This window comes from Lithobates pipiens, unplaced genomic scaffold (genome assembly GCF_037356315.1).
Source record: "Lithobates pipiens isolate NorthernLeopardFrog02 unplaced genomic scaffold, aLitPip1_a1.2 Scaffold_27, whole genome shotgun sequence".
Lineage (NCBI taxonomy): Eukaryota > Metazoa > Chordata > Amphibia > Anura > Ranidae > Lithobates > Lithobates pipiens.
Genome location: NW_027507788.1, coordinates 4,897,149 through 4,911,419, shown reverse-complemented (window position 1 = coordinate 4,911,419; position 14,271 = coordinate 4,897,149). Strand labels below are relative to the sequence as shown.

General features: G+C 44.7%; 1 protein-coding gene across 1 annotated transcript in view; it reads right to left on the bottom strand.

Moving 5' to 3' along the window:
- The window catches only part of PADI2 (peptidyl arginine deiminase 2), a 77,617-nt gene that overhangs the window by 16,295 nt on the left and 47,051 nt on the right, over nt 1–14,271 (bottom strand). Inside the window, exon 11 of the mRNA XM_077456349.1 lies at nt 11,510–11,661. Within this exon, the coding sequence (XP_077312475.1) occupies nt 11,510–11,661 (152 nt within the window). The remainder of the gene's footprint in view (nt 1–11,509; nt 11,662–14,271) is intronic.

Genomic DNA, 14,271 nt, shown 5'->3' with positions numbered 1-14,271 from the left:
TTCCTTCCGGGTTGGGGGGCTCTGGACGTGCATGTGGCCCTGGAGCCCCCGATGACGTCACCCCTGAGCCGCCGGCTCCAGCACGGTATGCCGGTGACATCAAAGGCTGCATCCAGTGTGAATATCTCCTAAACATCGTAAGTTTAGGGAATAGTCAATGTACCTACCTACAGGTGAGTCTTATTATACAGTGGGGGGGGGGGGGGGGATAAGGATTTGACCCCCTGCAGATTGTTTGAGTTTTGCCCATAGAAATGAAGGGTCTATCACTTTTATCAGAGGTGTATTTTATATGATAGAGACAGAAGATAAACCAAAAATCCGGAAAAAAAACAAGATACAAATGTTATAAATGGAGTTCAGTAAGTAAAATAAGTATTTGATCCCCAAGCAAACCATGACTTGATGGAGTGACCCTTGTTGGCGATCACAGAGGTCAGACGTTTCTTGTAGGTGGTGATGAGGTTTGCACACATCTCAGGAGAGATTTTCTCCTCTTTTCTCTACAGATCTTCTCTAAATCCTGAAGGTTTCTTGGCAACTCGAAGTTTCAGCTCCTCCATAAATTTTCTATAGGATTAAGGTCTGGAGATGGGCTAGGCCCCTCCATGACAATGTGCTTCTTGTTTTGGATCATTGTCATGCTGGAAGACCCGTCCATGACCCATCTTCAGTGTTCTGGCTGAGGGAAGAAGGTTCTCCTCCAAGATCTTACAATACATGGCCCCGTCCATTGGGCCCTCAATGCGGCAAAGTCGGCCTGGACCTTTAGCAGAGAAACGGCCCCAAAGCCTCATGTTTCCACCTCCGTGTGTGACTGTAGGGACGGTGTTCTTAGGGTCATCGTCACCATTTTTCTTCTTCCAAACACGGCGAGTCGAGTTAATGCCAAAGAGCTCAATTTTGGTCTCTTCTGACCACAGAACTTCCTCCCGATCCTTCTCTGAATCATTTAGATGTTCATTGGCAAACTTCAGATGGACCTTTACATGTGTCTTCCTGAGGAGGGGGACCTGTACATGTGTCTTCCTGAGGAGGAGGACCTGTACATGTGTCTTCCTGAGGAGGGGGACCTGTACATGTGTCTTCCTGAGGAGGGGGACCTGTACATGTGTCTTCCTGAGGAGGAGGACCTGTACATGTGTCTTCCTGAGGAGGAGGACCTGTACATGTATCTTCCTGAGGAGGAGGACCTGTACATGTGTCTTCCTGAGGAGGAGGACCTGTACATGTGTCTTCCTGAGGAGGAGGACCTGTACATGTATCTTCCTGAGGAGGAGGACCTGTACATGTGTCTTCCTGAGGAGGAGGACCTGTACATGTGTCTTCCTGAGGAGGGGGACCTGTACATGTGTCTTCCTGAGGAGGAGGACCTGTACATGTATCTTCCTGAGGAGGAGGACCTGTACATGTGTCTTCCTGAGGAGGAGGACCTGTACATGTGTCTTCCTGAGGAGGAGGACCTGTACATGCATCTTCCTGAGGAGGGGGACCTGTACATGTGTCTTCCTGAGGAGGAGGACCTGTACATGTGTCTTCCTGAGGAGGGGGACCTGTACATGTGTCTTCCTGAGGAGGAGGACCTTGTAGGCACTGCAGGATTTCAATCCATGGCGGTGTATTGTGTTACCGATGGTTTGTTTGGTGACTGTGGTCCCAACTGCCTTGAGATCCTTCACAAGCTCCTCCCATGTAGTTCTGGGCGGATCCCTCACTTTTCTCATGATCATCCTCACCCCATGAGGAGAAATCTTGTACGGAGCTCCAGACCAAAGGCGGTTATTTTATATTTCTTCAATTTGCAAATAATCGCTCCAACAGTTGTCTCCTTCTCACCAAGCTTCTTGCTGATGGTCTTGTAGCCCATTCCAGCCTTGTGCAGGTCTCCAATCTTCTCCCCGACCTCCTCTGACCGTTCTTTGGTCTTCCCCATGATGGTGATGGAAGACAGATTTTTTGGTCCGCTCTTCTCTACAGATCTTCTCTAAATCCTTAAGGTTTCTTTGCTGTCTCTTGGCAACTCCAAGTTTCAGCTCTCTTCATACATTTTCTATAGGATTAAGGTCTGGAGACCAGCTAGGCCACTCTATGACAGTATGCTTCTTCTTGAGCCACTCCGTTTGTTGCCTTGGCGGTATGTTTTTGGGTCATTGTCATGCTGGAAGACCCGTCCATGACCCATCTTCAGTGTTCTGGCTGAGGGAAGAAGGTTCTCATCCAAGATTTTACAATACATGGCCCCGTCCATTGGCTTCTCAATGCGGCAAAGTCGGCCTGGACCTTTAGGAAAAAAACGGCCCCAAAGCATCATGTTTCCACCTCCATGTGTGACTGTAGGGATGATGTTCTTAGGGTCATAGTCACCATTTTTCTTCCTCCAAACACGGAGAGTCGAGTTAATGCCAAAGACCTCAATTTTGGTCTCACCTGACCACAGAATTTCCTCCCGATCCTTCTCCGAATCATTTCGATGTTCATTGGCAAACTTCAGACAGGACTGTACATGTGTCTTCCTGAGGAGGGGGACCTGTACATGTGTCTTCCTGAGGAGGGGGACCTGTACATGTGTCTTCCTGAGGAGGAGGACCTGTCCATGTGTCTTCCTGAGGAGGAGGACCTGTACATGTGTCTTCCTGAGGAGGAGGAGGACCTGTACATGTGTCTTCCTGAGGATGAGGAGGACCTGTACATGTGTCTTCCTGAGGAGGGGGACCTGTACATGTGTCTTCCTGAGGAGGGGGACCTGTACATGTGTCTTCCTGAGGAGGGGGACCTGTACATGTGTCTTCCTGAGGAGGGGGACCTGTACATGTGTCTTCCTGAGGATGAGGAGGACCTGTACATGTGTCTTCCTGAGGAGGAGGACCTGTACATGTGTCTTCCTGAGGAGGGGGGACCTGTACATGTGTCTTCCTGAGGAGGGGGACCTGTACATGTGTCTTCCTGAGGAGGGGGACCTGTACATGTGTCTTCCTGAGGAGGGGGACCTGTACATGTGTCTTCCTGAGGAGGGGGACCTGTACATGTGTCTTCCTGAGGAGGAGGACCTGTACATGTGTCTTCCTGAGGAGGAGGACCTGTACATGTGTCTTCCTGAGGAGGAGGACCTGTACATGTGTCTTCCTGAGGAGGGGGACCTGTACATGTGTCTTCCTGAGGAGGGGGACCTGTACATGTGTCTTCCTGAGGAGGGGGACCTGTACATGTGTCTTCCTGAGGAGGGGGACCTGTACATGTGTCTTCCTGAGGAGGGGGACCTGTACATGTGTCTTCCTGAGGAGGAGGACCTGTACATGTGTCTTCCTGAGGAGGAGGACCTGTACATGTGTCTTCCTGAGGAGGAGGACCTGTACATGTGTCTTCCTGAGGAGGGGGACCTGTACATGTGTCTTCCTGAGGAGGGGGACCTGTACATGTGTCTTCCTGAGGAGGAGGACCTTGTAGGCACTGCAGGATTTCAATCCATGGCGGTGTATTGTGTCCCCAATGGTTTGTTTGGTGACTGTGGTCCCAACTGCCTTGAGATCCTTCACAAGTTCCTCCCGTGTAGTTCTGGGCGGATCCCTCACTTTTCTCATGATCATCCTCACCCCATGAGGAGAAATCTTCCATGGAGCTCCAGACCAAAAGGCGGTTATTTTATATTTCTTCAATTTGCAAATAATCGCTCCATCAGTCGTCTCCTCCTCACCAAGCTTCTTGCTGATGGTCTTGTAGCCCATTCCAGCCTTGTGCAGGTCTCCAGTCTTCTCCCCGACCTCCTCTGACCGTTCTTTGGTCTTCCCCATGATGGTGATGGAAGACAGATTTTTTGGTCCGCTCTTCTCTACAGATCTTCTCTAAATCCTTAAGGTTTCTTTGCTGTCTCTTGGCAACTCCAAGTTTCAGCTCTCTTCATACATTTTCTATAGGATTAAGGTCTGGAGACCAGCTAGGCCACTCCATGACAGTGTGCTTCTTCTTGAGCCACTCCGTTTGTTGCCTTGGAGGTATGTTTCGGGTCATTGTCATGCTGGAAGACCCGTCCATGACCCATCTTCAGTGTTCTGGCTGAGGGAAGAAGGTTCTCATCCAAGATTTTACAATACATGGCCCCGTCCATTGGCTTCTCAATGCGGCAAAGTCGGCCTGGACCTTTAGGAAAAAAACGGCCCCAAAGCATCATGTTTCCACCTCCATGTGTGACTGTAGGGATGATGTTCTTAGGGTCATAGTCACCATTTTTCTTCCTCCAAACACGGGGAGTCGAGTTAATGCCAAAGACCTCAATTTTGGTCTCATCTGACCACAGAATTTCCTCCCGATCCTTCTCTGAATCATTTAGATGTTCATTGGCAAACTTCAGACAGGACTGTACATGTGTCTTCCTGAGGAGGGGGACCTGTACATGTGTCTTCCTGAGGAGGAGGACCTGTACATGTATCTTCCTGAGGAGGAGGACCTGTACATGTATCTTCCTGAGGAGGAGGACCTGTACATGTGTCTTCCTGAGGAGGGGGACCTGTACATGTGTCTTCCTGAGGAGGAGGACCTGTACATGTGTCTTCCTGAGGAGGGGGACCTGTACATGTGTCTTCCTGAGGAGGAGGACCTGTCCATGTGTCTTCCTGAGGAGGAGGACCTGTCCATGTGTCTTCCTGAGGAGGAGGACCTGTACATGTGTCTTCCTGAGGATGAGGAGGACCTGTACATGTGTCTTCCTGAGGAGGGGGACCTGTACATGTGTCTTCCTGAGGAGGGGGACCTGTACATGTGTCTTCCTGAGGAGGGGGACCCGTACATGTGTCTTCCTGAGGAGGGGGACCTGTACATGTGTCTTCCTGAGGAGGGGGACCTGTACATGTGTCTTCCTGAGGAGGAGGACCTGTACACGTGTCTTCCTGAGGAGGAGGACCTGTACATGTGTCTTCCTGAGGAGGAGGACCTGTACATGTGTCTTCCTGAGGAGGAGGACCTGTACATGTGTCTTCCTGAGGAGGGGGACCTGTACATGTGTCTTCTTGAATTGGAGGACCTTGCGGGTGCTGCAGGATTTCAATCCATAGACGTGTATTGTGTTACCAATGGTTTGTTTGGTGACTGTGATCCCAACTGCCTTGAGATCCTTCACAAGCTCCTCCCATGTAGTTCTGGGCGGATCCCTCACTTTTCTCATCCTCACCCCATGAGGGGAAATCTTCCATGGAGCTCCAGACCAAAGGCGGTCGATGGTTATTTTATATTTCTTCCATTGGCGAATAATCTCGCCAACAGTTGTCTCCTCACAGAGCTTCTTTCTGATGGTCTTGTAGCCCATTCCAGCCTTGTGCAGGTCTCCAATCTTCTCCCCGACGTCCTCTGATGGCTCTTTGGTCTCGAAAAAGATTTTGGTCCACTCTTCTTTACAGATCTTCTCTAAATCCTGCAATTTTTTTTTTTTCCTCGTTTCTGGCGAGTGTCCATTTTAGAAGGTGGTGATGTCTCACGAATTGGTGAAAATTTTCCAATCATGGTGTGAGTGTGGATTTGTGAACGTGATATTCAGATAATCGTCTTTTGAGGAGGAATATTGGGACTGTTCTTTGCTTAACACGCGATTTTATTCTCGAATAAGAAGGATCGTTTTCTTTATAAATACTGCAGTTCCCTAAATATGGTCTTTATTTGAATTCATGATGAGGAATCCCTGATAAAGATTGTTTCAGATATAGATAAATATATTATTTTGGGTCAGTACACCTATGATAAAAACGATAGACCCTTCATTTCTTTGAAAGTGGGCAATACCTACATAATAAAGATTAGATTGGCCTCGGAGAGACTTTGTTGTTTTATGTCATTGTCTCAATGGGCTGATCTCCCAGGCCTGTGTGGGGATTGAACATCACACCTAGACAGACATGAAGGGGTTAAGAAATCACCTCTAGACAATCTACATTCACTACACAGTCTGCAGGGGAGCCAATCATTACCCCTCCCCCCCCCCCCCCCCACTGTAGACTTACCAGTAAAAAAAAAAAAACTTAAAAAAAATTAAATCTACAATATTTTTTAGTAGGACGGGAATGGTCAACCCTTTTTTTTTTTTTTTGCTGGAGATTGGAGACGTTTTCTTTTGAATGGGACGTTCCCAGTGTGAGGTTATGTCATATATACGGTCCATACCGGTGTCCTCTGCATGTGTGTGTGTGTGCCGCGGCGGCACCTTTGGTGGGGGGCAGCGGTGGGGGGCGGGGGGGTATTCTAGGGTTTCTAGGGATGAGCTAAGCGCGGAGACCCTCACAAATAACTATGCCCGCTCAGCAATGTGCCTCCATTGGCCCAAGGTGTTTACTGGCATTCATGTGACAGCTGAGGATCTAGAATTACTCAGAACCCGTCCACCCCACCGAGACAAGAGGGGGGGGGGGGACACAGAGGACACTGGGGCGCACGTTATATATTCCGCTGTGTACTTCTATCTCCCAAAAACACTATCATCTCTCGTCCTTAAGGCTGGGTTCACACTGCTGCGGGGGGAGATCCGGATGTGATTCGCACCGCAAATCACATCCGATCTCCGTAGCGATGCGAGTTCAGCCATACAGATAGTATACAGATAGTATGGCTGAATTCGCATCGGTCCCACAGCAAACTCGCACGGGACCCTTTTTTTGGTCCGCAACAGAATCAGATCGCATGGGGGTTCACACCATGCGATCCGATTCCTGTGCGAGTCGGCAGATCGCACTGCGATATGCGGACGGATCTGGGGGTGTCATTAACATATCATTGACACTCCCAGCCGTCCGCATAGGGCAGTGTGAACTGCCGGCGGGAGTAATGCGATGCGGGAAAACGCCGCGGATTCGCGGCGTTCCCGCATTGCAGCGGTGTGAACCCGGCCTAAGGGCGCCGGTTTATCGCTCGCTGTGCGGGAAACACCCATCTCCCGTGTATCTGGCAAAGGCGGGCTGTGGCCACCAAAACAAATGGAACCATAGAACCGTGCCGCGTGATAGAAAAAATATATATATATATTATAATTTATAATTATAAAGTTTCCTTACAAATAAATAATAAAATAAAGTAGGGCTGTGAAAATTAAAGATTAATTCCTCGATTAATCGTTAATTTTTTTGATCGATCAAATTTTTTTTGATCGATCAAAATTCTTTTGACTGGTACTCACCTCTCCGCCGACTTCCTGGGTCTTCAGGGAGTTCCGCCGGAGATCCGGTGACATCACCGGACTCCTCCCCCTTCCCCAAGTGCCTCCGTCTGCTAACGAAGGGAAAGGGGGAGGAGTCCGGTGACATTGAAGTTTCTGATTGAACGTAATGTGTACGGGGGAGGAGCTACGCATGGCGCCCCCCCCGCTGCTGCCCTACGGAACTAACACGATTGTCGGCTTTACATGCTGCGTTTTTTATCATCTTTATGTGAGTAGTTTGTGTTTGAACACAAAAATGTAATCTTATACTTAAGCGGTCAGCACTTTGATCTTTTCTTTCTACCCGTGACCCGAGATTGTGAGAGAAGTTTATGGTCCGTGTTAACCCTTTTGATACCCGCATGCATGACCACCTGTTTGCACAGGGGTCCATGCCATAAGGTGAGAGTGATTGGTTAGACCGGAGGTGGAGGGATTGCCACGCTACTGTGGAAAAAAAAAAAAAAAAATTACTTACGTCAGTGCTACAGTTTGAATTTAAAACGTTTGTGTGAACTGTGAAGTTAAGTCATGGATTGTGAAAACTAAGTAGTGTCAGGTGATTATATATAGTGTATACCACATTTACCACTGACTAATGCAGAGTTGCAATGCAAGGAGATCAGCTAAAAGTAGTTGGATCTGTCTGTATGTGCGTTATAATTAATCGAAATTAGTCGATTAATCGATTAAAAAAAATATTGATTAATCGAACACAAAATTTTTGATCAGTAACAGCCCTAATATAAAGATTTAATTTTTTGACTCTGCGCTTTATTTTAATGCGACACTGTAAAGATTGATGAAGAAAGCAAATAAAAAAAGAAAAATCTAATTGAATGGTTAGAAAAATAGAAGGATCAAAAATCAGGGAATAAGGAGATAATCAGGGAGGAGGAGGAGGAGGAGGAGGAGGAGGAGGAAGGAGTTCATCCAGATTGATTAGAGGAAAACTATTAGATATTAAGAGGTTTAAAACAAACATTTTATTAGAATTAAAATTTTTACTTATCAGGTTGCTTTGATCAAAGTTTATAAACAATGTTACTTTGCATCGCTCTATATCTCCTGTCTGATCAATGTTTATAAACAATGTTACTTTGTAGCTCTCCGTCTCCCTTCTGATCAATGTTTATAAACAATGTTACTTTGTAGCTTGCCGTTTCCCTTCTGATCAATGTTTATAAACAATGTTACTTTATCTCTCTCTCTCTCCTGTCCGATCAATGTTTATAAACGTTACTTTGTATCTCTCTCTGCTTGTCTAATGTTACTTTGTAGCTCTCCATCTCCCTTCTGACCAATATTTATAAACAATGTTACTTTGTATCTCTCCATCTCCTGTCTGATCAAAAAATAAAATTAAAAAAATAAATAAAAATTGCACCTGCGGTACTTTTTGCATGTTCCCGCACCTATGACAGCCCACTGAAAATAATGGGCTGTGGAAAAAGCACAGGAACGCGCCAAAAAATTACTGCTTTTCTTTGCGTTTTTTTATTTTATTTATTTTTTACGTTTTTTGGGGTCAATCGTTATGATCGCAATTCAATCATTTGTAAATTTGAAAATTCGAAATAACAACTAATAATAACTATTAAAATGATAGGTATTGGAATTTCCTTTCAAATTTGTTTGTTAGTGAACGTAACGAATTACGAATTTATTCCCCGAAGTTACAAAATTTTCGGAAATAACGAATTCCGCATGTAAACAAATGGAACGGATTAATAATAAAACGTTTTTATTATTTATTATTATTTTTAATTTGTTGCGTTCCATTCGTTTCGATACGGCATTCGTTATTTCTGACAATTCGTAACTTCGGATACATTCGTATTCGTTACGTTCACCAACAGCCAAATTGGAAAGGAAATTCCAATATCTATAATTTAATAGATAAAATCGTTAAGATTGCGCTATGGATAAATTCTGTAAAGATTACTAACTGAAAAGATGGATGAAAGAAAAGTTATAAAATAAAAAGTAGGTAAACTAAAGCTCAAAGGGTTAAAGCTGCCTATGCTTAGATACTACTTCTTTAGATAAAGAAGTAGGCCAGAGATATAGAATATAAAATTAAGCTTTGGCGCTGGAACCCTTCATAACATACACCTAAGTGCAAAAGTAAATGTGTTTATTTTATTATGTGATCTATTCAGTGTATTAGCTAGCCTTTATGTATTTGGTGACAACCAAAAATGTGTATATTAACCAAAAAATATATATATAATAAATAGTATAAACCAAAATAAAATGTGTGATCTTCTTGTGTCCGCCGTACGGTGGTATTTGCCAAATATCTATATGCGTACTTCTTGCAACTCCGTGATAATATATATATATATGTTGTGAAATACCCAAAAAATGAACGGCCAAAAAGTATGAACTACAAATGTATAAAAAATAAATAAAAATAAATAAAAATAAATATAAATAAAAATAAATATAAATATAAATAAAAATAAATATAAATAAAAATAAAAATAAATATAAATAAAAATAAAAATAAATAAAAATAAATATAAATAAAAATATAAATAAATATAAAATGTACCGAAAAATAAAAATAAAAATATTTAGTGATCTAAAGGCAGTATTCTATAACTGCAAATTCCAAAAGTGACAATACAAAGTGATCTGATAAATAGCAAGAAAAAGTCCTTCAATATCCAAAGAATTTTTTTTCAAAATCGCATCTCTCAGTTGCTGAAAAAAAACGCATGTAGTCTTTGAAGCAAAGGATAAGATAAAGTGACTAGTGCAGGAAGGTTAGGAACATTCCTCTCCGGTGCGCCACTCAGTGTTAAAGGAATATAATTGCGCTCACCAGAGAAAAAAAACCCCTCAGAAGTGTTAGCCGAGCGACCACAGTATAAGCCACTGTGCTGCTTTCTTTAGGCTCTGCTCCTGCTGTACTGGGGGAATGTTCGCCCTTTTACTTCCGCATGTAGTCCATTGTTAAGTGCATAGAGGAGGAAACAGAAGTACATCCATAGTGCAACGCTGTATTTAAACTTTTTATTCGATAAACAAGAAATTACAGTTCGCGCGTGTGTGTCGGCTTCGCCCGGCGCTGCTGCCTGTTTACCAGTGTGAAGGTGCATGTCCTTGGCCACGCCCACACTGGTAAACAGGCAGCAGCGCCGGCGAACCCGACACACACGCGAACTGTTTTTAACAACATTGTGAGTAATTTCTTGTTTATCGAATAAAAAGTTTAAATACAGCGTTGCACTATGGATGTACTTCTGTTTCCTCCTCTATGCACAAAAAAAAAAAAAAAAAAAAACGAATTCGGAATGCAACGAATTGCACCCGTCTAGAACAAAGCCAATCTGCACTCTCTACACCACCAGTGGTCCTCAACCCAGTCCTCAAGTACCCCCAACAGGCCGCGTTTTGGGAATTTCTCTGAGATAAAATATCGGTCTGAAAATACAAAGCCATGGGACTCGGATTTAAAGCACCAGTGCAAGATAAAGGAAAACCTGAAAACATGGTCTGTTGGGGGTACTTAAGGACCCGGGTTCAAGTTGGGGGTACTTAAGGACCCGGGTTCAAGTTGGGGGTACTTAAGGACCCGGGTCCAAGTTGGGGGTACTTAAGGACCCGGGTCCAAGTTGGGGGTACTTAAGGACCCGGGTTCAAGTTGGGGGTACTTAAGGACCCGGGTTCAAGTTGGGGGTACTTAAGGACCCGGGTTCAAGTTGGGGGTACTTAAGGACCCGGGTTCAAGTTGGGGGTACTTAAGGACCCGGGTCCAAGTTGGGGGTACTTAAGGACCCGGGTCCAAGTTGGGGGTACTTAAGGACCCGGGTTCAAGTTGGGGGTACTTAAGGACCCGGGTTCAAGTTGGGGGTACTTAAGGACCCGGGTTCAAGTTGGGGGTACTTAAGGACCCGGGTTCAAGTTGGGGGTACTTAAGGACCCGGGTCCAAGTTGGGGGTACTTAAGGACCCGGGTTGAGAACCACTGATGTAAACCACCACCATGGGTTGTAAGAAAGAACATTGCATGGTTCCCCCATCAACACAGTCCATATTGGTGGGGGAATCCCTCCCCTGCAGCACTATTGTGTTCTGCCGGCTGGGAGCCCTCCCCCCACCAGCAGAATATAATAAACTCAGCTGACAGCAATGATAACACCCCCTCCGACAGGCTGGCAGTACTGATCGACCAGCCTGCCCATCGATGGACCAAAATTTAGCTAGTTCCTGCTAAAATAGATACATTTTGGTCTTTGGCTTCAGGAGAACACATGGTGGACCACCACAAATTGCACACGTGAGAACCAAAATTAAAAAAAAAAAAAAAAAAAATCGGTGAAATGCTTACGTGGGAAAGCTGCTTCCAATCAGAATTCGCCCCAGTGGATAATTCTTGCCACGGACGGTCACCGGCGGGCTCACTTCCAGATTCCCGAAGGAGTCCAGGCTGGTCACCTCGTCAGCATCCGCCACTTTTGTCACATAGCCGAAATCTGGTCCCTGAAAAAAAAAAAAAAAAAAAGAAGACAGCGGGGGGATCAGGATTCTTATTGATGTCATGTGAAGGTCATTGTTAGATCTACTGATAGTAAATAATATACATAATTTTAAGACCAGAGGAACAAAAAATAAATAAATTAAATTAAAAAATAAATAAATAATATATAATATAATATTAAAAAAAATAAAAACCAAACGTATCCATAAAAGTAAAAAAAAAAAAAAAATATGTATTGGTAATGAATATTAATCCCAACTATATTACATAATATACTATATGACATTTTTCTGTTGGTTGAAATGGATGGACTTGTGTCTTTTTTCAGCCCAAGTTACATAAGATTCCTTCTATCCTCACCATTATTTGTTACAGTTCTTCCAATGTTTCCCTTTATGTTGTCCTTTTCTCATTTTTAATCTTTATATTGTATTTGAGTTGACCCGTTCCACTATAAACTGAACCAATGCAGCCATTAATTTCTCTATGTAATTTTGTAGCCCTGAAGGGGGAGGTCTGTGAGCTTCCAAAACGCGTTGGAAGGTTCACGGTTCTCTTGTTGTTAACAGTGATCAATAGTAAAAAAAAAAAAAAAAAAAAAAAAAAAAAAAATTTTGGACTCTCAGACTCTTCGTTATTATTAGATTTTCAACATCTGAAGCTGTGAATCCGGGTTCGCCTGTTAAGGGGGCACCCCCTTTTTTGTGTTTAGAGCAGCCTTACCAGAGCCATTGGGCTTCACTGCGATCCGACCGATCTACCGACAATTTGAATCTAGCGCCTCATTTCTACTTGTTCCAGAAATAAAAAAAATCTCACAGGGTTTTAACCCTTTCACACATCATTCAAAAAGGTAAGGAAAAGCGTTCATTATAGATACAAATAAATGCTGCATTCTATACATTTTGGTTGTGGGGAGTGGGGGGGGCACAATGAGCCCCCTCTACACTGGCATGGCCGTGATCAGGCACAATGAGCCCCCTCTACACTGGCATGGCCGTGATCAGGCACTTTATGGAAGAGTGACAAGAAGAAAGACATTGGAGAAAGAAAGTCATAAGAAGTCCTGTTTGTAGTTTGTGAGAAGCCATGTGGGGGAGGGGGCAGCAAACATGTGGAAGAAGGTGATCTGGTCAGAGGAGACCAAAATTCTACTTTATGGCCTAAAAGTAAAACGCTATGTGTGGGGGAAACTAACACTGCCCATCCCCCGAACACACCATCCCCACCGTGAGACATGGTGGTGGCAGCATCATGTGGGGGGGATGGTTTTCTTCAGCAGGGACAGGGAAGCTGGTCAGAGTTGATGGGAAGATGGATGGAGACAAATACAGGACAATCTTAGAAGAAAACCTGATTAGAGTCGGCAGAAGACTTGAGACCGGGGCGGAGGTTCCCCTTCCAGCAGGACAACGACCCGAAACATCCAGCCAGAGCTACAATGGAATGGTTTACATCAAAGCATATTCATGTGTTAGAATGGCCCAGTCACAGTCCAGACCTAAATCCCATTGAGAATCTGTGGCCAGACTTGAAAATTGCTGATCACAGACAATCTCCATCCAATCTGACAGAGCTTGAGATATTCTACAAAGAAGAAGAATGGGCAGAAATGTCCTCTCTAGATGGGCAAAGCTGGTAGAGACACCCCCAAAAAGACTTGTAGAGAAAGGGGGTTCTACAAAGTATTGACTCTGGGGGGCGCCATACAAATGCCCCTCCCCCCACACTTTTCACATATTTATTTGTATCATTTATCATTTTCCTTCCACTTCACAATTATGTGACACTTTGTGTTGGTCCATCACATAAAATCCCAATAAAATACATTTATGGTTTTTGTTGTAACCTGACAACATGTGGGGAATGTTAAGGGGTATGAATACTTTTTCCAGGCACTGTATGTATAAAAGACAATATAAATGGACTATAGATAACGTTTACATGAACCTCCCTTAAGAGATTTATGCAATTCATCCCCACCGTCCAGGGCGGTGACATCGGGAGAGAGAATCTCTGATTTTCTGCACTTTTACCCCGGTACTGCGAACCCCCCCTCCCCCCCCAACTCTGGACGGGGACATGAGGCGGTAAAAACGAGGCACGGCCTGGGAATAGGAGCAGAAAGATCCATCATGCGCTGATTACTGCGACCGGCGTGGCAGCTGCTAAGCTCCGCTGTAGTTGGCGTGCCGGAAATGTGTTGCCTCTTGGCCGCGCACCCCGAGCTGACTTTCTATAACAGATTGTGATTAATCGACTGGCGTCCTCTACTAAATCGCAAGACAATCCGCAAAATGCCCGGGAAACCTGCCCAGAAAATTCACAGCTACTGAAGTCGGCACATTACGACCGGCGCGACAAATGGCAGAGACGTGAAAAAGACGTCTTCGCACACATGGCGGAACCCGCCACTTAAAGGGGACGCACCACCACTCGGAGAAATGTAACCGATTCAAACCGGGAACTCCCCCTCCCCCCCCACCTTTCCCGCCGCGGCCAATTTTCAGCTTTCATGTCATGTAACATTGTAACCATATGAAAATGTTATCTTTTTTTATTTATTTTTTTTGAGACAGATAGAGCTATTGGTGGTATTTAAATCAGCACTG